This window comes from Cibotium barometz, chromosome 61, assembly GCF_041138505.1.
Source record: "Cibotium barometz isolate CiBa-2024 chromosome 61, ASM4113850v1, whole genome shotgun sequence".
NCBI classification, from domain to species: Eukaryota; Viridiplantae; Streptophyta; class Polypodiopsida; order Cyatheales; family Cibotiaceae; genus Cibotium; species Cibotium barometz.
This window is the reverse complement of record NC_141106.1, coordinates 15,623,370-15,648,523: the sequence shown is the minus strand read 5'-3', so window position 1 is coordinate 15,648,523 and position 25,154 is coordinate 15,623,370. Positions and strand designations below refer to the sequence as shown.

The 25,154-nt window shown below is 46.6% G+C and overlaps 1 protein-coding gene across 2 annotated transcripts; it reads left to right on the top strand.

The window, feature by feature from the left end:
• Nucleotides 1–3,500: 3,500 nt before the first annotated feature.
• Nucleotides 3,501–24,168, top strand: LOC147604592 (uncharacterized). Of its 2 annotated transcripts, XM_086794766.1 has the most exons (4): nucleotides 3,501–3,658; nucleotides 4,960–5,145; nucleotides 23,309–23,662; nucleotides 23,843–24,168. In XM_086794766.1, the coding sequence occupies exons 1-4, from the start codon at nucleotides 3,589–3,591 to the stop codon at nucleotides 23,860–23,862; spliced, it is 630 nt and encodes a 209-aa protein (XP_086650892.1). In that variant the 5' UTR covers nucleotides 3,501–3,588; the 3' UTR covers nucleotides 23,863–24,168. The 2 variants fall into 2 exon arrangements, with proteins under 2 accessions (XP_086650892.1, XP_086650891.1); XM_086794765.1 differs by having other exon boundaries at nucleotides 23,309–23,896.
• Nucleotides 24,169–25,154: the final 986 nt, after the last annotated feature.

Genomic DNA, 25,154 nt, shown 5'->3' with positions numbered 1-25,154 from the left:
ATCATGTTAATTCACAATAAACGTGCCTTTCCTATCATTTGTCTCATGAACAATCTATCTATTTTAAGGCAAATCCCCTTTTAGAGAGGTTTTAATTTCATAAGGGATTGATATCAGCCACATGGGATAAGCAATCATACAAGCTCTTTCACTAATAATACTTGATTAAACTTCTACAAGATTAGCATTGAATTGGGAGAAGGGCATGGTGATTACCTTGTGTGGAGTAGAGGAAGAGAAAGCTCTCAAGCTTGAGGCAAAGCAAGTTCACGAACATGCAAGAAGAAGCCCACGAAATTTTGCAAGATGAAAAAGTGAAGAAGCTTAAGCCCAATGGGTTAGTTTACAGCCTTACATTAAAGTGTCCCACACATGTGAATATAATATTCACATGGTCTCACTTATGCAACTTTGTGTCCTCCTCGAGCCTTTCACCTTCTTTATGCATTTTAGATTCCCAAAGCTCATTTATTTCAAAGGCTACTCAAGCCAAGGTCTCATCCTTTTAATTTTGCTAAGGTTTTGAGCAAGGAATTGCCAACGCTTCTTAACCTTATTATTTCCAAAATTCATTTCAACCACACTTGGTTCTACACACTACCTTCCTATTCCTAGGGTTTCCTACACACCAATGCTTCATACAAATCCTATGGCTCCATGTGAGCAACGTGCATTAATAACATACAATTATTTATTTACTGTGCATATGAGCTTTATTTCAATGCAAAAATGTTCCCAAAATTCTTAAAACAATTATTAAAGAAACATCGAGAGGATACATGACCGTGTTCATATCTCGTACAACATCCTTGAGAATTTTAGCACTCCATCTGACTTTACGATTTCTCGTCACACGATGGTATCTTAAAAATCTCACTTGTACAACATCCGATTCGAGTTCTATTTGTTGGCACGGGTTCCTGGGATCAACATAAATGTTGTTACTCAAACAAATTTTTAAAATGCAACTTTCTCTCTCACTTTTTACTTGGCAAATTTTTACATGCTGACCTTGGGGAATGCATGGAGGGATCTTACAACCTCCCTTTTATGATGAGGCTTTTTACTTAGTAAATGAAGGGATTTTCACATGTCGACCTTGGGGAATGTAGGGAGGGATCTTACAGCCTCCCTTTTATGATGAGGGCGCCTACACAATGGCACATGACAATAGTACTCATGAGAGTGAAGAATATGTTGAAATAGTATGTTGTGATAAAGAGAATAAATATTGAAAGAACGCGCTTAAAAGAAAATTAGAATGTCACAAATCCATGCAAGAACATAGTGAAAGAACACGCTTAAAAGAAAATTAGAATGTCACAAATCCATGCAAGAACATAATTGTCATTGCAGCACATGCAACACTATCATGTTCCTCCTTCATAACCTTTCTCCCGATGTCAAGAAACATAGTGCCCTCTTACAAATAATAGAAATCAATAGGACTACATAACACTTCATGATCATGCATCATTATGCATAGACAAATATGAGCATGAATCTTTGTGTCTAGGCATATGCAAGTTTTGTGGTCATGAGAACATAAAGCATATAAAGAAAGCAACACATGTAACATAGACATGGAAAAGCAAGGAATCTAATGTAACTTGACCTTCTTGCTATTTGTTTTGCACTCATCAGACTCTGCATCCCTCTAAAATAGTCCCAAATCTTGATTGAATATTCTCTTTGTCACCCATCAAAGGAACTTTATCCGTGATATGACGTGGTTTGATTTGAAGTCTCCACCTCCATGAGGATTACTAAACTTCATCATCATGGGAGAATGACACAAGAGTCACAACAAGTTCACATAAGAATTGCTATGCATGAACCTAAGCACTTTGATTAGCTTCCTTCATTGGGCCATGTTGAGAATCAATGGATGTCTCAAAACAAAAAACACATTCACAAACATGGAGAATAAATAAAAAAGGAAACATTTGAGATACTAGCAACAAACGAAAATAATTTGAAGAGCATATGACATAGATTACACGAGTAAGCTCGTGCAATCACATGAAGCGTATCACATAAAGGCTTTGAAAGCCCAATGTGGCAATGCACAAGTCATGGATAATGAATAAACAAGCAAATGTTTGCGATACTAGAAACAAACGCAAACAATATGAAAAGCATATGACATGGGGCTTCGTGGAAGGAGAACACGAGCATGCATAATCACATGTAATCACTTGTAGTTATAGTGCACAGAGGCTTTGAAAGCCCAAATGTGCCAACGCTAGCAATAACATATTCATGCATCCATCACCCTGTAGGCAATGTAGGATAGAGAGAAACGATAAAAAACAAAAGATGAAGGAGAGATTGTTGAAAGCCATGCAATCAACATGTATCATGTACTGATCTGCAATGCATGCTAATGTGCTAAATCTAACTGGCACAGACTAAATTTGCACGATGACAGCCCATTTGCCTTCACCTTAATTTAAACATTAGGAAATTGTAAAAATTTCCTTGCAAAAAATATTTTGAATGCCTCTCAATGTGGGAGACACATATTTAGTGAATAATATTCATGGAGGAGTGTGTTAAAAAAAGGTTTAGTTAAAATAAGTGAATCTTTTTAAAGAAACTTCAACAAATATATATTCAGACTTTTTTTGATGGTGTATTAATTAATGCCCGCTACACGCGGGCATTAATTAATCGATGAAGGTCTCATTTTAGCAACCACCCACCTTCTCTTCCTTGTCGACCACCCCTCATTTTAGCAACCACCTTCTCTTCCTTATCGACCACCCCTCCTACTACTACCGCTCCACCCTTTGTCCTCCTCTCAGAAACAAGTCGAGATACCTATTCAACTCTCTCTAAGCTTCTCCTTTGTCCATCCTCCTCACAACTCCTCTCTCCCATGTCTAGCATTAGCTGCACCTTGCTGAGATACACGACTAGAGAGAGAAAAAGAGGTCTCTCTTTCCTCATAAGAGAAAGACAGTAACTCCTATGCCTCCTAGCATCATCAGCCAGCTTTAGCTCGAGTAGCGTAAGATGACCGTGCTAGTGGGAAAATAAAAGTCTAGAGAGAGAGAGAGAGAGAGAGAGAGAGAGAGAGAGAGAGAGAGAGAGAGAGAGAGAGAGAGAGAGAGAGAGAGAGAGAGAGAGAGAGAGAGGTATTAACGTCGAAAGAATGCAACACGAGGGGGTAGAGAGACAGAGAGAGGTCGAGGTATTAACGTCGAAAGAATGCAACACGAGGGGGTAGAGAGACAGAGAGAGGTCTCACTAGAGGACACGTAGTAAGATTCTATATAAGAAATACATGCTATTTACGGCTAAACATTAAAGAAATATTATTTTAAGAGCGGCAAACATTAAAGAAATATTATTTTAGGAGCGGCAAACATTTCAACCTTAAACAAACCTTGAAGATTTTGACCTTTTCTCCTGCACCACTAGGCACAAAAAAACGGTTTGGGTGCATATTTGAGGAGATTTCCATATAAACTCGTTTTTTAATCTCTTTTTTTCTGCATTGTAACTTACCATAAATAATATTGTTTGGAGTTTGAGTAATCTTTCAGGTACGTTCTATGTTCGTTTGCTTGCTTTTCAAGAGCAATGAGCGAGCCAAAGCAGCAGCCGAAGGTTCTCCTGCGCAAGCCAAAGAAGAGCCAGCGATCTCCTCCTGGTAAGAGAGACTCTGCGCGCGCGCGCGCGAGTGGGATGGCTAGGTAGTCAGAAACAAGTTCTCATATCTCGCAGGAAGATAACCCCTTCATCCAAATTAGTCCATCAGGCTAGGTCAAGATGAGTCAGACTCGGCCAAGATCACCACAGCGCACTCTGCTTTTGATGTACACCTCTGCTCTGTGTTTTAATGGGATTTTCGCCTTTGACATGCTAAAGCAGTTCATATCAGCACAATGCCCTCCTTGCTGTTTAGATGGATCTCTTTGCTCTGTGTTTTTATGGGATTTCTCAGCTTTGACATGCTATGTCAAGATAACCACAATGCTCACTACTATTTTTATGGATGCCTTGCTCTATGTTTTTATGGGTTTTCTCAGCTTTGACATATTAAGAGTTGTTAAGTTAAGAGTTGCAAAACTTTATCCCAAATCAACTTTCTTCCATTTTATCATTCCACTGAACTGACGCTGTTTGGTTACCTCTCTTGGTCAGCATGATCACAATGCACTTTGTTTTTTAATGAACAGATTTTACTCTTTGTTTTTTGTGGGATTTTAAACATCTCTAGTGATTTATGCATTTGCAAGGCATGCTAAATTGGTCAAGATGATCACACTGCACCTTGCTTTAATTGATGAACTTTTGATATTTTAGGCTTTTAACATGCTAAGTTAGTTAATCAAGATGACCACAGTGCATGCTGCCCTTTTAATGGAGATCTTTGCTCCTTTAAACTTTTTCTTGGTAGTTTTCATGTATGTAGGCTTTGAATTGCTAAGCTACTTCATCAGGCTGGGTCAAGATGATGCACGCTCTTTGCCATTCTTTGTTCTGCGTTTTATGAGGGTTTTGGCTTTCACATGCTTCTAAGGCTAGGTCAAGATCTTTGCTCTATGTTTTTATGAGAGTTTTCATGTTGGTAGGCTTTGATATACTAATCAGTCCATCAAGCTAGGTCAAGATGACCACAGTTCAGTGTTCTGTTTTAATGGGAAACTGTTCCACAGTAGTTTGCATGCGTGTAGGCTTTGACATGCTAAACTAATTCATCATACTAGCTCAGGATGACCAAAGTACGCTTTGCATGCTGTTGGACTGTTTTACTTTCTGTTTATATGGTATTTTTCTGTCTTAGGGCTTTGACATGCTATCTCAGTAATTTGCATCTTTGCTATGTATTTTAAGTGATTTTCATTTCTGCAGGCATTGGATTTTTAATCATATATACCAGGCTAGGTCAAGCCGAACAAAATGCTTGCATCTTTGCGCGTGTTTTAATAGGATTTTTCATGTCTGTAGGTGTATCTCAATCCACCAATCCTGCTGCTAGTTCTTTCTCGAAACCTGCCGGAGACAGTACGGGAGGCGCTAGGAGTGTCTCTACAGCTTCAGACACCTCACCTCCTCCTGGAGCAAAGCAGCCTCTGTGGTACCGCTTTCGCACGGCCCTCACTGCCCTTCTTGTCTTCAATGCAGTTGTTGTTGGTAAGAAGAACATCTTTGCCTTACGTGTTTACCATAAGCACCATAAGCTTGCAACTAGATGTGTGTGTGTGTGTGTGTGAGAGAGAGAGAGAGTCGCATGTGGAAGCTCTTAGAGTCTTCTTTCAGCCCTAAACACCTTTCCTGGAACAACCTGATGCAAAACGCAAGCAAGAGATGGAGAGTAGAGAGAGAGGTAGCTGCACTTTCAGTATATTCTATATAGTACAAAAAGGTGTACAATCTGGCTAGCCATAGGCTGCCCCATAAAAGGTTGAAACCCTAGTTTAAACCAATTCTAAGACCTGTCACCCCAACAAGGTGGTGAGAGATGCCTATCAATGAGCTAAGCGCCTGCTTATATAGGCCTTGGAAGCATAATCAGACTGGCTGACCTGCTGTCAGCTAGGTTACAGGTCCCTGAACACATAAACTCTGTTTGCTGCAGCCGACAGAAGATCAACCCCTTATTGTATGGCCAACAGCTTCCCGGTGCATCCAACTGTCTTCCCTGCCAATAGTAGTTGTAGAAGCCTTTGAATCTGGTTCTAAATTTGATCTTTATGTATTGCCCTTCAAGGATTAGCCTCGGCAAAAGGATGTCCATGTGCATGCACACGACATTCCCCCCCCCCCCCCGGGCTAAACCTGATGACGGGATTCCAACTTTTGACCTTGGATGACTGTCATCATCCCCTTGTCTCCTCATGGACTCCCCAACTTGTCATCCTTCCCCTCTTGGTAACCTTTTCACCGAAAACCTTGCCGAGTCTCGGACTCCCCAAACCTGATGAAGATTTGTGCTTTTATTCCACTTTGTCCCCTTTCCCTTCATGCCATGTCCTTGAACACTTTCTTTGGTCTTCTTTTCCTCAGTATTGAGTCTGGCACTCTCACTCCACCCCTTGAAGGATCCTCCTCCCTTGGAACTGTTGCTTGAAAGCCTTTCTTGGTATGCCCCTAGTGGCATCCGACTCGTTGGATTGCCATTCCCCTTGGATTCCAATTTCTGACCTTGGATGACTGTCATCATCCCCTTGTCTCTTCATGGACTTCCCAACTTGTTATCCTTCCCCTCTTGGTAACCTTTTCATTGAAAACCCTACCGAGTCTTGGACTCCACTCCAAACCATAGTTACAAAAAAACGCGTTTCGTCTAAATGAAACCTCGAAAACGTTTCATGGCGAAACGTTTCTACGAAACTTGTGGAACTTCTGCCTGGCTAGGCTTCGCCCAAATTTTAGGTTTCGGTTTTTTTTTTGGGACTTTTTTTCTGGGGGTTTTTCTTTCATATCCTCCTCATCACTTTGCAACTCCTCTCTCCTTTCTCTAAAAAACCTCAAAATCTCAAATTTCAAGTTTCGTTTTTTTTTGGTTGTTTTTCTTCCATCTCCTCTTCTTCACCTTCCATCTCCTCTCTTCCTTCTTGTCTCCTCTTCCATTCTCTGTTGTCTTCCCTTCTTCTCCATCTCCTTCTCTTCTCCTTTCTTCTCCTCTTCTTCTCCTTTCTTCCAATCTTCTTCTTCCACTTCTCCTTTTTTTTTTTTCACCTCCTCCCCTTTTCTCTTCTGCTCCTCCTACCATGTCCTCTTCTTCTCCTCTCCTTCCTTTCCGTCTTGTGCTCCCCCCCTCCTCCCACTTCCTCTCTTTTACCCTCTTATTCTCCTTCAACCACCTCCCTTTCATCGTGATTCACAATACATGTATTTCTATCTATATACCTATTATATATTCACAATACACATGTATTTCTATCTATATACATATTACATATGCATATACACATACACATACACATACACATACACATACACATACATGTTTTTTTTTGGGACCAATAACTATACACACACACACACACACACACACACACACACACGTGTATTTCTATCTATATATATATTACATATGCACACACACACACACACACACATACACATACATATATGTATATGTATATGTCCTCCGGTTTATTTAGTGATGGACGAAACCTTTCAAAAAAAAAAAAAACCTTCAAAACCTCGAAACTTTCAAAACCTCCAAAAGTTTCTTGTGACTATGTTGAAGATATACGCATCTATTCCACTTTGTTCCCTTTTCCGTCATGCCCTGTCCTTGAACACTTTCTTTGGTCTTCTTTTCTTGAGTATTGAGTCTGGCACTCTCACTCCACGCCTTGAAGGATCATCCTCCCTTGGAACCCTTGCTTGAAAAGGGACACATCTATTGATCAAAGGACACATCTCTACGCTCAAAGGACATAACTATTCATTTAAGAGTCACACCCTTTCATCAGGGATGTGCTTCTTCATTTGTATCTCTTCAGGTCCTATTTAACAAGGCCTTGTGTCCTAATGCAAACAACACAGCTTTCCGCTCTTTGCCTCATGTTTACTCAAGTATTTAGGCGTTAAGATATTTTAATCATGTTTAATTAAGCTAAAAGCTTAATAGTGGTATTGGAGCAAACAATTTCCAACCTGTAGGATGTCCACATTCAAAAAACCCTAACCCTAGCCCTAAAAATCAAAAACCCTAAATCAGCAAATTAGAATTAGGTATAGCAAGAGTTGTATGGAAGAGTAGGAGAGAATGTCCCACCCAATTTTGCCTAATTTATTATTTTTTTCCAATATGCAGGAAGCCTCTTTTGCAAAGAAGAAAAAAAAAACCCATGGCAAGTTGCCTCACGACGAGTTCCTGGGTTTGACACATGCCTGATTTTGGCTCCTTCTCCTAGGCCTTGAATGCTGCTCACGTTGCTCCAGGCTGAATCGTCATTTTCAACCGCCGTTACTAGTTGAAGTGAAGAGCCACGACTCTACTCAATTAACAAAAAAATATTAAAAGTCTTTTTTAATGGTTTTAACTAAGGCTTGTAAAAGCCTTTCCCCAGTCATGTAGGCAGCTGACAGCTAGAATCCGAGCAACCCAACCAGCAAACAAAAAAAAAAAGAAAGAGCAAATGGACGCCCACGCTCACCGTTAGTAGAAAAAAAAGCGGGCCAGTGTTTGCGCAAAAAGCCCCCCTCCCATTCGATGGATTTCAACCAACCCTCTCCTCATGGCGATTTCACTGGCTAGTTCCCCTCCTCGGTGGCTTCTTCCAGGTGACCTTTTGCGGCCAGCCTAGTGAGAAAGAAATATGAAAAAAAAAAACAACGGCCAGCCCCTTTGCGCTTTTCTTGGTGGTTTCTTTGGCGGCAAGTTTTCCCCCTAGTGCACATGGTTCTTGGCTTGCATGTGTTCATGGTGTTGTTCCAAGCCTTCGGCATCGCAAGTCTCCATTATTTGCAACTTTTGCTTAGTGCCTGACTCCTGTAGTACCTGCATTCAGCCGGGCTTCTTCAAACACAACACACCTCTCACGTGTGATCAACCCATATACCTTGTTGTTTTCATCATAAAAAAAACACAAAATACAGCACAAACAACAACCAGGACAATGTGGCACTTTAATGTTAAAGAAAGCTACAATTCATCATCATATGGGTACCACGCACTTCAGGTGTGCAAATCTTCTTAGGATCAACGGAAATACCATCAGCTGAAATGATGTGTCCAAGGTACTCCAGTTATGTCTTGAAAAATTCACTTTTCTCTCGATTGACAAAAAGTGCATTATCTCGCGAAACCTGAAAAACTTGATGTAGATGCTTTTTGTGCTCATCGATTGAAGCACTGAATACCAGAATATCGTCCAGATAAATAATCACGAACTTGTCCAAAAATGGTCGAAAAAGGTCATTCATGAGACTCATAAAAGTTATTGGGGTATTGGTTAACCTGAAAGGCATGACCAAATACTCATAATGTCCATACGTCGTGCGAAAGGCAGTCTTGGGCTCATCACCTTCACGAATACTGATTTGATGATATCCGGACTTGAGATCAATCTTGGAAAATACTTTGGCATAAAGCAACTCATCAAATAATTCATCAATTGGAGGAAGAGGATATTTATTCTTGGTGGTCAGTTTGTTGCAAGCACGATAATCAATGCAAAGTCGCATTGACTTATCTTTCTTTTTCACTGGAGGTAAACCTCATAAGTGAGGTGCTGCGAGGTCATGGTCAAAGCTGTAAACCGGGCAACAACATCATAATCATCCTCTTTCTTGAGGAATTCCTTCTTGAAGACGTCTTCGAATTGTGGCCCAAGTCGTTGGCTTAGGGTTGGGTTCCTTCCACCAAAGCAAAGCTTTGCCTGAGAGAAAACCTGCTGCTAACTGGATCTTTTTTCTATCATCATATGGATGAAACTGAAAATGGACTTGCCACTTATGTAGCCAAGTGTCCATGATCTCCTTGGTACGCTGCTTTTGCTCGCTCCCCTCGAACTGTTCCGGAGTAATGTTGGGGCCTAAAACAGAGGCCAAGGTATCCATACCCAAAAGAGTAGATAGAGTAGTGGTCAAAAGAGAGATGGAGTTCTGCAAAGCTTGCATCTGCGCGGCGATTTGTGCCTGACGTTCCAAAGAAGAAGCTTCGAGAGCTACTTTGAACTCTTGGAAATCTGATTTGGACACATAATTGTCAAAAAGATCGGCATCGGTATCTTCCGTAGCCGGCAAGCCTTCGCGTTCGACAAGGGGCTCCAACTCGGATTCTTGGGTTGACATCTTGAAGAGGGCAAGTGGAGAGAAAATTCGATCTCGCACAAGAAAAGTGCGGGAGAACTTGAGAGCTTGAGAGCTTGAAAACTTGAGAGATGTGTGGCAAGAAGCCCACTTAAGGGGTTTATATAATCTTCCCCAAAAGCAACTTGAGCTTTTGCTTTTGTGTTATATATATATATATATATATATATATATATGGATATATATATATTCTGTTTTCTTAAAAAAAAAACACACCTTTAAACCTTCAAGGGGGTCTTTAAACTCTTTTTAAAAAAAAAGTTTAATCTAAAAAAAACGAACGCAATCCCAAATCGGCCTTCGATTGCTTTTACTGTTCCCCCCCCCCCCCCCCCCCCGTGTATTTATCGCCGTCGGCCTGCCATGCTGCCGTCGCCTACCGTGTTGTTGGGTGTCCAAGCCCGCCTGCGCCAGCCTGCCCGCGTAGGCGTGGCTCCTGCGTAGGCCTGGGCGCCTGCCTACGTAGGCCTGGCCGGCCGCCGCCCGCTTGCACGCTTGCGCCTCCAACGTCTGGTAGCCCACGACCCGCACGCGACTAGCGCCGCCACTATCGCCTCTCTCTCTCTCTCTCTCTCTCTCTTTCAACAAAAGCAAACATGCTTTTTTTTTTCCTCTTCTCTCAAAACTGTTCATGCGACTGCACAAACAACTTCAACCTTCTTCTTGCAAAGCAAACAACCCTTCTAACCACCTACACCTTCATCACGGGTTTCTTTGATGAAAAAACAACATACTATCTGAAAAACAGCAGCATGCATAAACAAAACAGCAAGCTTCTTGAACACATACCTTTCTTCGACTTGCTCGTTCACGAGACACGCTCTGATATGACTATCAAAACCCCATACATCTCCTCGTAGAACGTTCTTGGTACGAGACTCAAAACCTGCAAACAAACAAACAAACAAGAAGGGGGTGCAGGCCTGACTCACCACCCAACCATGACAGCCATGGACAAGCCCACAGACTTGGCTGTCTCCACTGAGCCACGAGCTGAGCTAACTAGGTTGATGTACCGACCAATCTCTACCTCGCGACGTCCCATACCGCCACGAAGCTACCCTCGCGGGCCTCGAGACTGTTGCCGGCTTCGGCTGCGTAAAGCAGGTGCATGTCTACACTAGATCCAGGGTCCAGACCATAGAGCTCTCACAAAACATGCGAGACTCTATATGACTAATGACTAACCTTGGCCACTCTTTTATAGGCTCTTGGCCAGTCATCGGGCGTCCACACTTGGGTGCCCGCCCGTCCATACTTGGGTGCCTGCCCGTTAGTCTATCCCTAACTCAGCTCGTCAATCAGCCTGCCTAGCTCCAAGCTTCCCCAAACCTCGAAGCTAGTCTTGCGTGCGTGTAGCACACGGTAGATACACACTGTGCACATGACAAGAGAGGACCTGTAATGATTGTGGCGAGAAAGACCACTATTGGAGGCAGTGTCCCAAGCGGAAGACCGAGAAGGGTGAAGATTCCTTAGTAGTAGCAATCATGAAGACTCCGGCTTTTGTGCACTTGGAGGTGATGGACACCGATGTTTCATTTTCTTCAGGCAGGGAGGAGGTTGGAGGACACTCCGCAACGGATACTCGGGAGTGGATTCTATACAGTGGTGCTTCCAGGCACATGACTTCTTCCCATTCAGATTTACAGGATCTCTGCAGGTATTCTGGTCACATTCTTACTGGTGATACATCCACTATCCCAGTTCACGGTGAGGGCAGGTTGTAGATAGTTCCCGATGGCAGAGGGGGGAAGCATTCGTCCCAAGTGTTGTATGTTCCGTCACTTGCATCAGGTTTGCAAGACTGGCATACGGGTGGAGTTTGATGAGCATTTTGTTACTCTCCGGGACAAGCAACACGCCAGGTAGTTTGGGAAGGCAGAGTGGAGAATGGAGTTTACAAGCTTTCAGCACTCTCTCCTAGGTCCTCGGGTTTGTGATGAGTGGCAGTTTGCCACTTAAGTGTGGATACGTTGCAGGTGGAGGCTTTTTGGGACCAGATGGAGGATAGCTTGTCAGTTGATGGCAGCAGTTGACAGGAACTTTCCAGTACTGATGTTGGTTGTTCTTATGTTCATTAGTAAGAGGAAACTGAACAGGTAACTTATGCATGTCTCGTAGTATTCGGGACAAGGAAACTCCTGTAGATGAGGATGTTCTTTCCACGGGGACCTCTCGGAAAGCCAGGCAGGTGGCAGTTGATTACTTGTAGAAGGAGGTGGATTCTCGAGGCTTTGTGGTTCTAGATTCAGAGGGGGTGGTTTACAGGTTTCAGAAGGCCTTGTGTGGTCTTCAGCAGGTTTCCAGGATTTGGCTTTCCACTGTAACAGGTGCTGATCCTTGTGAGCAGTGTGATGCCTCTTTGACTCGGAAGCAGAATGGTTCATTGATTTGGTTGATGGATACTGAAACTCACAGGCGGTGGGCGGTGCCCCAGGGACTAGGGCCTTTGACACACTTGTTGATACCATCAATGCATGTTAAAACACTTGAACATGGCCACAGCCTTAACACATATCCATTATCACTTTGCACAAAACATAAAGCTGGACAAAACATCCACAAATGCTGAAAATGGAGCTTGCACGTGTGACACCACATAGAGGCCGGAATGGGCCGACCCCCCCCCCCTTGGAGTATTTTATTACCCAAGGAGAATAATATCATGTACAAGCTTTGAGGGCCTTACTCTCCCCACGGGAGATGCCGGATTATCCCTCCGTGCGGGTACTGATTCTTCCCCAAAAACCACGAGTCTTCATGCAATAGAAAAGGGTACAACAAGTACAACTCTCCATTCAGCCGGTACAACAGGTACAATGGTTGGTACAGCCGGTACAGTGGCTGGTACAACAGGTACGGTGGCTGGTACAACAAGTACAGTAGGTACAAATCTTGGTACAGTAGGTACAATGACTAGTACAGCAAGTACATTGGCTGGTACAGCCGGTACGGTTGCTGGTACAGCAGGTACAGAGGCTGGGACAGCTGGTACGGTGGCTGGTACAGCAGGTACAACAAGTACAAATGCTGGTGCAACAAGTACAATGACTAGAAATCATAATAAATGATTAAATACCCTTGCCTTCAGTATTTCTTCGCGATGGAAGCCTCCAAAACAGTCCCCAACAGCCGGTATTCTTCATGGGCAGCCTTCAAGAGAGAGAGAAAGAGAGTAGCCATCATTAGGGCAGCCTGTAACGGTGGTAGAGGCTAGTGTGCAGCAAGAGAGCCTCTATTAATGAAGAGAGAGGGCTCCAATTTATAGATTTGGGCCTCCCATGAGCTAAAATGGCAAGAGCTTGCTACGATGACAAGTGGAGAGCCACACAATAGCTGAAGTGACAAGTGTGAGGCCACTTGTCTCACTTTGATCCACTTTCTAACAAGTGTCAGGCCACTTGTCTCACTTTGGTCCACTTCCTTGCCACATGTCCCAATCTAAGAGATGGGTCCTTCCATAAACTTTATCTCTAAAAATATCCCAACTGGTAGACATTCTGTCATAGGCACTTTGCCAACTCTTGGTATCTGCTCAATTCCAGATGTAATGACGCGAGAAGAATTTCCATCGGAGTCGGCCAAAAATAGCAACTCTCCTAAATTTTAGGAGTGTGGTCCTTTGTATTCTAGGATAATCCCCCATTTCCAAAGCTTGTACTTTCCAAATATTTAAACATCCTGGAGTCCACCAGACTCCTTTCAGACTGGGAAATGTCCAGGCTGGTGACAGATACCAGATTGGACGAGAGCTTCCTGATGAGGCAGTTGAGCTCATGGTTGAAGATGACTCTTTGGGAGGCAAGATTGCGTATCTTGTGGTTTCTGCAGCATGCAAAGGATCATGGACTCTTTTACACAGAAGGGGGATTGATAGATGGAGTCCGACTCTACAGTTGAAGTGACTCAGATTGGGGAGGAGATCGAGACACGCAGAGATCTACTTCAGGCCCAGGTGCAGTCTTATGGAGCAGTAAGAGGCAGTCATCTTTTGCCTTGTCGTCGACAAAGGCAGAGTACCGGGTTGCTTGTGATGTTGTTTGTGAGGTGGTGAGGTTGCATGGCAGGATTGGGCTTCCACTGGAGGAACCCACGGTCATCCAGAGGCACTTTGTTCGTGAACAGATCGTTGTTGATGACATCTTGCTAGAGTTCTGTTCGACGGAGGACAGTACGGTGGACCTCTTCACGAAGTCGTTATCTCAGGATTTGCTCAGGCGGCACCCCAGCTCCCTGTGGTTGGTTTCACAACCAGGAGCTGAGAGGGGGTGTTAGAAGTCATCTCCTGTCTTTATTTTGACACCAGGGCCTTTGTTGTGGGTGTGCCCGCCCTTGTAGGTGTTTTCTCATTTTTCCTCTCCCCCCGTATTTTTCCCCATATTTTTCCCATTCTTTTTGTGGCTTGGGGGGCAGTCCTGTGGTGGTGGCAGGTGGACCTCTGATGCTGGCTGACTGCATCTGTTTATGCTGGAGGTGGCTGACTGTCTTGGACAGGTCGTGGACCTTTTTCAGTTGTTGGCCGACTTGGGATAGCTGGCTGACTGGTGCTTTCTGCTGGTCGTGGGATATATGGTCCTGTCAGTTGCCTTTGGAGCAGGCCGACTGCCACTTGAGGGCCATATAAAATGGCCCCACAGCCCCTTGACACTTTTGTATTGTATTCGGGATTTTCTTGTGTATACATAGTAGAGTTATACGCCTCTCTCTCCATTGCTGTCTATTTTCTGCACTTGCTCGTGTTTCCAGATTTGGTCATCATCTCCGCTGTGTATTCTGACAAAAGCAAGGCCCTGAAGTTGTAAAAGCATAAATCAAGAACTTTGACTCTTATTATAGCAAAAGCAAGAAAATAAAACAAAAGCTAAGTGGAAAAAGGCAAAAGCAAAGTGTGGTAAGAAAAAGCAAGCACCCTCTTAAGTCTAGTACTCTCATGGAGGAGCATAGAAGATTTGTTGAGGATTCTTTAAGGAGAACTTGTGAAGAGTCTTCAACTTCACCATCTTCCTCACACCATCCAACTTCTCCACCTCAGGCGGTGATCTCCCTGCAGCACTAATCAGCCATCAGTGTGCCGGCTGCGCCGCCCTTCAGCCCTCTGTTCCGCCACCATCTCTGCCTGCTGGTTGTGGTGCGCCGCCTGCACCTGCAACGCCGCCTTCAGTCCTACAGTGCCACCTTCAGTCCTGTGCGCTGCCTGCAGCATCAGCACTCTCCAGTCCGCTTGCACCCTCTGGCTGCGCCATTCTTGAGCCAACCGTAGTCGGTTCTGCTTCTGCCCGTGGCTGCCAACACCAGTAGCAGCATAGCGCCGCCTTTGTGCCACCATATCTGCCGCCTGCTGGACTGAATCAACTTGCACCGCCAGCCCTCTACCCTGTACACAGTTTGCAGCCACTGGCTCAGCTTTGTGGCTGCCTGTGTATTACTACCTGCCCTAAAAGCATCCCTGCTGCTGCTCTTATTTTCAGCATCTATCTGTCTCACAGAATTACTTTTCTTCCAATATTTCTGATACAGCTAAGTATGGTGTTATTTCTCTCAACTTTTTATATTCTCACGTCTTTGCTCTACTAAATCGGTCCTTATCTCTCAATCATGCCATCTTATTTTGCTGCTTATCGAAAAAGGTTATAGTTTCAATAAGATTTTGAAAAAGGTTCGTTCTTTCATGAATGGTAGTAAGTTTATCTTTGGTATTTCAGTTTTTGGAATGTTTAAAATGATAAGGAGTAAGTTTTATAGAAGTGGGGAGTTGAAAAGCCCACTTGATTCATAATTCAATGCTCTTTTTTGTAAAAGTGGCTTCTTCTAGCTTAGAGTAGGGTTTGTTGTTTTAACTTAGAGTAGGCCTTGTTTAGTCTTTTTGTAATTCTTTCTCGCTCTAGCTTAATATAGACTTAGTTTGGTTCTTTTCTATGTTTTGTGATTCTTTGTTGTTATACCTTAGAGTAGACTTTGAGTGCTAGCCTCTATCATGGCTGAGTATGCCCATCACCTCCGGAGAGTGATAGAAACTCAGTTCGCTGGTTTTATAAGCATGTTCTTTTGGACTAACCTTATACAAATCTACACCTACTCTTGGGCACTGATGACGTGAGTAGGGATGTCATAGCTTATTGTCCACGCTATGCATGATAGAGTTGATGAACCTACACTTCATGTTTGGACAGACATTGGAGTTAATGGTTGCACTTTTGAGTCGAAGTCTTTTTTAAAGTTTAGCTTAATGTTTGGTTCTGGCTCTTAAGTGCTTTAGGTCTAGAGTTTACAGTTCTTTTTTTTTTTTCTGAGAAAAGATCCTTTCATTAGTTATGTAAAAAACGCCCGTAGGGCTACAAAAGATCTCTCCTGCTCATAAGAGAAACAGAGCAGTGAATACATCAGGCAGCCCGGGAGACTCTCCCTAGGTGCTGCAAAATACAAGCATCAGTACAAAGGACTGAGAGGCTAAATCATACAATAGGGGGGGGAAAAGCCAAACAGGTGGCCTGTAGTGCCACCGGGGGGATCCCGTGTGTAAGGTGTAGAAGGGGCCACAGCGCCAAGTGGTGTGAAAGGCCTGGCGCCGCAAGATCACCTCATCCGAGTCTCCCCGGATGCGGTCATACTGTCCTCGCAGGGTGTGGATCAGCTCCTGCCAAATCCCCCGTACAGTCTCTGCTGGTGGCTCCAATCTCCCCTCGAAGGCCGTAAAGCACCGGGCCCTCCAGGTGAACCAGATGGTGAGGCTGCTGAGGAGCTCCCATCGTAAATCCCTCTCCTGTGTCCAGCTGGCGGACGAGAAATCCGGTGCCGGAACCAGGCGAGGCTGGCTCCTAATGAATCTGATGGCATGACTGCCCTGCTCCATCTCATAGCCCATAGCAAGCCCTGACGAAGTCGACCAAGCAGCGGCACCCCACGTAAACATACCCTCTGGAGAGAGGGGAGCCAGAATACGCAGCATCCGCAGCCAAATCTGCTGCGCCTGAGGGCAATCCCAAAGGCAATGTCTCTGTGTCTCCATAGGGTGGCCGCATCGGACGCAGGCCGCCGGAAGACCGCTGTAAACAAGCCAAGTGCCAACTGCTGAGCCCCTGTGGGCAACCAGCCACTGGAAAGTCGAGATCCTGCGGGCCTGTCGTGGCGTGAACCACTCCTCTGTGAGTGCCTCGTGAATATCATCCCTCATAATCAACCCCCCTCTGAAGTGACTCAGCCTCTCTACCTGGATCTCCTCTGGGAGACTGCAGAAGGCCTGCCAGTCTCTAGAACTACGTGCTGGGCCTGCCGCTAAAGGCCCCCAAGCTAGACGAGGCCGAGAACCCAGCATATGACCCTGCTCTGTGCGAACCGCTGGGCTCCAGATGAGCGGCTGTCTGGCCCGCTCCTCAACACAAGAAGGAGGTCGCTGAGAGAGCCCTGGTCTCAGCAGCTCCAAGCTCTCAGGATACTCAAAGCAAATCTGTCCTCCCATCCTCTACTGAGGCCTGTCCTCCTCATCTCTATGAAGATCCAGCGAATCTCTGGTGCCCAAGTGCCCCTTGCTGGGGACGCCCGAGCCTGCAGCCGCTGCAAGAGGAGCTCTTTCCAAAGCTCTGCGCCTGGAAGCAGCCCCCGAACAATAAGCTTCCCCAATAAGGCTCTACTCTGATCGACTGGATCTATAATGCCTAAACCTCCCTGAGCCAGCGGAAATGTAATAACTGCCCATGCAACCTTTGCCCGGGCTGGCTGACCGTCCCGCCCAGACCACAGAAAGTTCCTGATCAGCCTCTGTACCTGGCTGATGCAAGAGCTCGAGAAGATCCAGCAAGACGTAATGTACCACATGGTCGTTAACAGCACCTGATTTGCCACCACCACCCTCCCAGCCAAGGATAGTCGAGCTGTACTCCAATACAAAAGCTTCTTCCGAATGCTCAGAAGAAGCGGGGCAATCTGCTGCTCGGATGACAAATCTAGTCCAATCTGGCATCCCAAATACCGCACTGCTGTGCCTGGAGGAATCCATCTAAAACCGGGGTCCGGGCTCCATGCCGGAGTGGGAGCACTACTGATCCAAAAGGCCACTGTCTTGCGCCAATTGATCAATGCTCCCGAAGCTGCACTAAAAACCTGGAGCGACTGCTCTGCCCGAAGAAGATTGGCCTCTTGGCCATGCAAAAATAAGCCCGTGTCATCTGCAAACTCAGCATCGAGCAGGTCCTTCCCCCGGACTGGGAGCTGGAGTCCTCTCAAACCAACCTCCTCTGCCGTCAAATACATGCTCATAGCCTCCGCAAAGAAGAGAAAAAGAAAAGGGGTGAGAGGACACCCCTGACGGACTGATCTGGTCAGCTCAAAACTCGGCCCCCGTCCTCCTGCAATCAACACCTGGCTGCGAGCTGTGGAATACAGAGCCGCCACCCCTCTGATCCATCCTGGCTCAAAGCCCAGGCGAAGCATAGTGCCCTCTAAGAAGCCCCAATCAACTCTATCGTATGCCTTCTCAAAATCGAGAAGCATCACGACCAAGTCCTCGCCAAGAAATCTAGCTCGGGCCGTCGCCTCCCAGAAAGTAAAGATGTTGTCAAGGATACTGCGCTCCTTGACAAATCGTGTCTGAGTAGCATGAATCAACTCCCCCAGGAAGGGCTGGATCCTCAAACTCAAGGCCTTTGCTAAGACCTTGTAGACAGTATTGAGGATCGTAATAGGCCTCCAATGCCGAATATCATCTGATACTCCCTCCCCCTTGGGGATAAGATAGATCAAGCCCTCTGAAAAGCTCTGTGGCATCACCCCAGTGTCCAAAACATACTGAAAGCCCCTGCGGAGGCCTGGCCCCAAAAGGTCCCAATAGCGCATAAAAAAGGCCGGCGTCAGTCTGTCCTCCCCTGACCCTCAAGGCCTCGGCAGGACCCTCAAGGCCTCGGCAAGCTCAATCTCTGACAGAGGCGCACCTAGAACTGTACGCATACGGTCTGTGACCCTCCTCTGCACATGGGCCCACACAATCTGTCTGCAAGCATCTCGATCCTCAGTGGCTGGCTCCGCTGAAAGCAGGTCTCTATAGAATGCAGTGGCAATGGCTCTGATCTCCTCGAGCTCAGTAGCTACCGATCCATCCGGTCTACCAAGCTGACGGACTCCTGCTCGCGCATGGCGGGGTCCAGTGATCTCAAAAAACTCTCCAGTCACTCTATCACCAAGCTGCGTCCACTGAGAGGCCTGACGACGATAGTAAAACTCATGTCGCTGCTCCTCTGCCTCTCTAACCTCCTGGCGTGCTTGGCTCAGCTGGGACGCCACCCACTCACATGTAGGCTGCTGCTCCTGAAGGCGCTGTAGCGAAGCAAGGCTGCGTCTCAGCCGATGCTCCCGCTCGCGAATCTCTCCCAGCCGTGTCAAAGCTGCAGCGTGCAGAAAAGAGCTAAGCTCGATGAGTCCCTGGGCACACTGGCCCGCTGCATCCTGGTCCGAGCACTGACTATCATGCCAGATCCTCTCAATGTCCTCAGCGAGCCTGGGATCTGTAAGTACCCTCTCTGGGATCCTCAACTGCAAGCTGGGCTCCCGTGTCCTCTCCTCCAATGTCAAGATAACTGGCGCATGATCTGAAAATGAGGTGCCAGCGAGAATGCCGACGGAGCCCCCTCGCTCCCCTAACCAGTCGCCCACATAGAAGCGATCAATCCGTGATAGATTAGTCCCTCCCTGCCGGCGATCCCACCGAGAGAAACTAAGACTGTCCTGAGACCGGGAGAAAGCCCCATGCTGCCATGCATCAGTGATCCTCAGTGACATGCAAAACCGGTCCCAAGCTGCAAGCTCCGTGCCGTGCACTGTAACATGACTGCCTCCCATCCTATCGGCCAGGTCCTCAAGCATGTTGAAGTCTCCCCCGACACACCAATGTGCGGCCTCTGGCAATGCATCCGTAACCTGGGTCCAGAACTCTGCTCTGGCACTAGCATGATTGGGCGCATAGACGTTGAGCATGCCCAATAGCTCATCATGCATCCTCAGAATGACATACTGTGCTCTACCAGGCACAATGATCCCTCGATCCACAATGGCCTGCCGCCATACATCTGCAATGACCATGCATACTCCTCCCTGTCCACCCAAAGGACCAAACCCTGCAGACCAAAAGTGTCCCATCTACCAGGCATCACCGAACCATATCTCCGGATTCTGCTCTCACCCAAGTGGTGCTCCTGCATCATCAAAATATCAATGCTGCCACCAACCAGGCATCTCTGAAGCTCCTGCCTCAAGCAACCACGATAGCGTATAAAATGTGCTTTGCCAAGGCCCTGTACATTCCATGAGATGATCCTCATGGATGCCCTGCTGAGGTGGATGCTGTCTCAGCCGTACGGCGGGCCTTCGCAAGTGGCTTGGATGGAGAGTAGTCCCCATCCGAGCGGCTGCGAATCTGCCCACCCGGTGTACTACAAGAATCACGGATCAGGCGCCAGTAGCTGTGGCCCATGGCAACTGCCTCCCGCTCTGACATAGCAACCTCGTGTATACACACATATCCAGGGTCGCGTGCTAAGTCTGCCACTATGCGAACGACCAAATGACGAATCCCTGAGGTATCCACACTCCCGGGATCCAAGAAAAAATGAGCCAACTCCCACAGTCGGCCTATCACATCTGTCACCTCCAGATCGCTCATATGATGAGAAAACTCAACTGCCTGAGTCTTCAAAGTGCTGAGAGCGAGCTCTAGAGTCCACTCCCGGTCGCAAGGGCCACATAGAGGGAACGAGAAGGCCACCGCTGAATCTAGTGCCTCCTCCCTGCGGGCCGGAGGTATCACTACATGAACTCGGATGGGTGCTGGCTCATGGGGGCCCTCTGCTCCAAAAAGCCGTGTGAAGGCGTAATCAAAAGCCTCCGAGCGATGTCTAATGCCGAGGCGACTCAGCCGACTGCGGATAGATGAAATCCATGAAGCCTGAATCGGCATGGTAGGTCTCCTCTGTGATGCTCGAGCGAGGTCGGTACTGAGCGCCCTCCGGACTGCAGGTGAACGCCAAGGGACTGCCAAGGCCTCCCGGGAAGGTGAGGCGGGCGGAGGGGGAGGAGGGGGGGGCGAGGGGGGTGGAGAGGGAGCCGCTGCCGAAATCGGAGCGGGGACGGGAGGAGGCGATGGTGGAAGCGACGCGGTGAGAGGGGACGGGGGTGGGGGGGGGGTGAAGGAGGGGGTGCTGGCATCTCCTGGTCCTCGGGCGTCGCCGCGGGGGTCTCCTCCTGGAGGGGAGAAAAACTGTTCCTCACGGGAACCCAGTGAGGCTGAGATTGTGGCTGCTGCTGCAGCGGTCTCTGGGCGTGCTGCTGTGGCTGTCTCCCTCGGCGGCGCCCCTATCCAGGCTGCCACTCCGAGGTCTCTATGGCCTGAGCAGGTGTCCCGGAGGCAGCCCGCCGAGCCGCATCTGTGGGTGGGCCATCAGTGGCTTGCTGCTGTGGTGAGGGTCGAGGTCTCCTGCGAGGGCAGGCCTTGGCCAGATGGCCGACCTCCCTGCAAATGAAGCACTGATTCGGGAGCCCCGAGAACTCCACTCTCTGATCTATCCATCCCCCCCCTATCCTAGGTAGCTGAATGACCTTAGGAAGGGAGGAGATGTCAGACACCAACACTCTGACCGAAGGTAGCCCAGCTGCTCTGGCCACCACTGAAGCTGCTGAAGGGCCACTCTCTAGTACCGAGCCCACCAATGCTCCTAGCCTAGAGAGGAGCGGAAGATACTCCCGGCGGAGTCCAGGGAAGCAAACTGTAACATGAAAAAGGCGCTCTCCCTGCTCCGCCGCTGCTGGGTCAAATCCATGCTGCCAAGGTCTGAAGAAAGCCTGAGCACCCCTGATGTCAAGGGGACTCATGGCAAGGACCTTGGCAATGCTCTGGGCGGCCTCGAACTCGATCTGGTAATGTCCACGGCCCAGTAGCTGTACGTCCAGGATCTTGCCCACATCTGCAAGAAGGCGGGCCTGAAGAAGATCTTGGATCTCCCCTCTGCTGGGGCGAGTGCCGACTATACGGCAGATGGTGGAATGAGCCTGGAGGCGTTCCACCTCTGCGGTGAGGCTCGCTTCCTCTTCTGGCGAAAGAGAAAGCCTGATGGGGGTGTCCTTAGGGGCGGGCGAGGGGGCTGCGGATGAGTCCCTTTGAGGTGGGGCGGGAGGAGCCTCCATCAGAGTCTGAAGCTGCGGCGAAGGCGAGGCGAAGGCGGAGATCCTGCTAGAAACGAGCTGCACACAGAGAGGCGGAAGACGGAGAAAAAAGAAAACAAAACCCCCTGGGGGCGGAAGCAAGAAAAAAAGGAGGGGGGGGGGCTGCGCGCAAGAGGGAGGGGAGGAGAGCGAGCTGGCGGATGGGGGGGGACGGGGCGCTGCAGAGGGGAGGAAGGCGCGAAGGAAGGGGGGGGCGCGAAGGTGAGGAAGGCGGCGGGCAGAGCAGCTGGGGAGGGGGCGCAGCAGCGAAGGTAGGCGGGGGGGGGGGGGGGGGTGGCTAATGGAGGCGGCGGGCAATGCAGCGAGGGAGGGGGCCGCAGCAGCGAAGGCAGGCGGGGGGGCAAGGGAAGGCGCGAGGAGCGAGGGGAGGCGAGGGGGCGAGCAGGCAAGGAGGTGAAGGGCGCAGAAGTGCAGGCAACGCGAGCAGGGAGGGGGGCGGGAGCTTCAGCGAGCCCTAGAGTATACAGTTCTATGTTTTGCTATTTTGTGTTTTTTAGTATCTCAGTTGAAAAGTAAGTTCTTATTAAGAAGTGTGTGGATGCTTTTGTGTGTGTGTGTGTTTTATTTTTTATTTTTTAAAGTTTCTTTCATTCATGTAATTGTTTTGTTTTGTTTTGTTTTCTTGTTTCTTGTTTTTTGTTTTTTTGTTTGTTTTGTTTGTTTGTTTGCTTTTTTGTTTTTGTTTTTTTGTTTTTTGTCTTAATTAAAAGTCTTCGTTTGATATTATCTTTTGATTTCCTCTCCTTAGTAGCTAGGTTTGTTAGTTTATTTATTTTCGATCTTTCAAATGCTTTGTTTTTGTCTTTGTCCTTCTTCACTATTATTTCTTTCTCAAATCTCTCAATTCGTAAGTTCAGATTTTTCTGACCTCATGAAGGTATATATATAGATATGTGGCCCCAGATGAAGTTGACCAGGAGATATGTTTTCCTTCAGCAGGTCGGCCAGCTCCTCCCAACTCCTCCAACCCTAGAAAAATGTGTATGCCGCGTGTAGCTTGTACCGTGTTTGATTGCATTCTATGTTTGATGAGCTTATGTAAAGGCTGCAGACATGCAGGCAGTCGAATAAATGTATGCACAAATATATTTTATACGTGGGTGTGTGTAGGCCAAGGTATTTAAGCTTTCCCAAGTGGATGCCATTTTTTGTGGTAGCTGAAGTAACACAGCCTGCATAAGCTCAGTGGTCATGTAAAAGCGTTTGTGAGCTGTCATTGTGAACTGCTGTTAACAGTGTCCTTTTGCAAATTTTCCTGCTTTCTGTGCTGCGGCCCATGTTTTGACTTTGTTTGAACTGAGTAACAACTCTTATGAAGGTTACGCGCTGTTCAGAACAAGTTCAAAGCCATCAGAAACCTCTGAGGAAGTTCAGTCCATCAAAGAAGCGGCACCAGAGCAGGAAAAGGTTCAGGATAAGCCCGAAGGAGGAGAGAAAGACAAGGAAAGTGTGGACACTAAGAGTGTCTTCCCCGAACTTTCTAAGGTGACACAAGCAGTTACTCCACAAGCAATCATCTCACAAGAAGTCAACAAGCCAAAACTATCTAGCGAGGATCAGCAAGAGATTTTTAAGTGGATACTTGCAGAGAAGAGGAAAATTAAGCCAGCAGGTAAGGCTGAGAAGGCTCAGATAGATGCAGAGAAGGCATTGCTGAAGGAGTACCTGAGAGGTAAGAATGTGCTTAAAGTTTGAGTCGGTGTGGGATTGCCAAATAAGGGATTGGTCAAGATTTAGTGTGCATTTTGTCAATACAAGTAGTCTATGTAGAGATTAAGAACATACACTTGTTGGATTTGAGAAGTACTTCCATTAAATTTTCTGATTTTTTCACGATCTTTTGGTTAAATAGATCACAGATTGGACTTTTGATGACACTACAAGCAATCTAATGCTCTATTAACTAGGCCATTGCAAAATGGGTTTTTTTTTTTTGGGGGCCTTGGTAAGGAGGATACACCTGAATACCAAGGCAAGCTGGGTCGCTAAGGCTCATGCATGCTGCATTATGTACACATGTAACGGCAGCTGAAGTTATGAAGTTTCTATATTCGTACAACCTCTGCTTCATTCTAGCTACTCTTTACGGTACTTGTCACGCATGCAATCTGTGCTGTAGGTGTCCAGCACATGGAAAATCTTATGCATTTGAATGAAACAAAGATCCTCATTTTTTGTCCATGCTGACTCGTCTGAGTATGATGTCTAGTTTCATTTGAGCATCTGGATAATTTGCAGCTCATGTCATGAAATGCACCATGTCATGGAGAAGTTTCAATTGAAGGCTGTTGTTTCTTTTCTACTCATGCGTAGAATACATCCTAAGTTGGCATGAAGTCCACACTTGTTTGTACAACTGAATTGGCTGTCCCATTGTGAGTCAGTGCAATGTGATAAATCTGCCATAGTTTAGTCAGTGAATGGCGCAAAGACTTAGTTAAAATCTTGATTGCTATGTAATTATAAAACTTTCATCTATTGAATGATCAAAGACACTGACAAAAAGTAGTATTTACTCCAAGATCAATTGTGATGATCAGTTGTGATTGCATAAACTACATAAACATAAGATACTGGTAGCATCCTGTGCCATACTGTTAGAATATATTGAAGATCCATTTCATGTATGATTTTTTTTTTTTCATAATGCTTGCTCAATTCAGAGCTCATTACATAGATAACCACAAAAGCATGTCCATGAGCAAAACTTAGTACTTCTTAGAATTGAACCCCGCGTCTTGGGCTGGACAAGGATGCCACCTTAGCCACTAAGCTATGCTCCCCACCCCCTAGCATACATGATGTTTCTCCGACTTTTGTTTGTGTAGCTTAATGGAATGTAGTTTTGGGATGTTACACGAGGCTTTGGTGCAAAAGGTTAGGAAACCCGACTGCAATCCTTCTTGCTTGCATCAACTCCCTTCTATGTTCAATCTTTCTCCTTCTTAGACACCACTTTCCTCTACTCCATGGAATCTCACTTGTTTATGTCCACATGGTGCCACTTGTTGATAGAGAAAGACCACTTCCTCGAACTCATAGCACCCCTCGGCCTCAACTACCCTATCAATAAAGATCTAATCCACTCCTCCTTGGTAGCCATGAAGACCCTCGTTTGGTGAAGAGTGAAGTTGACCTACCCCCAGTTATGCCTCATACCCAAC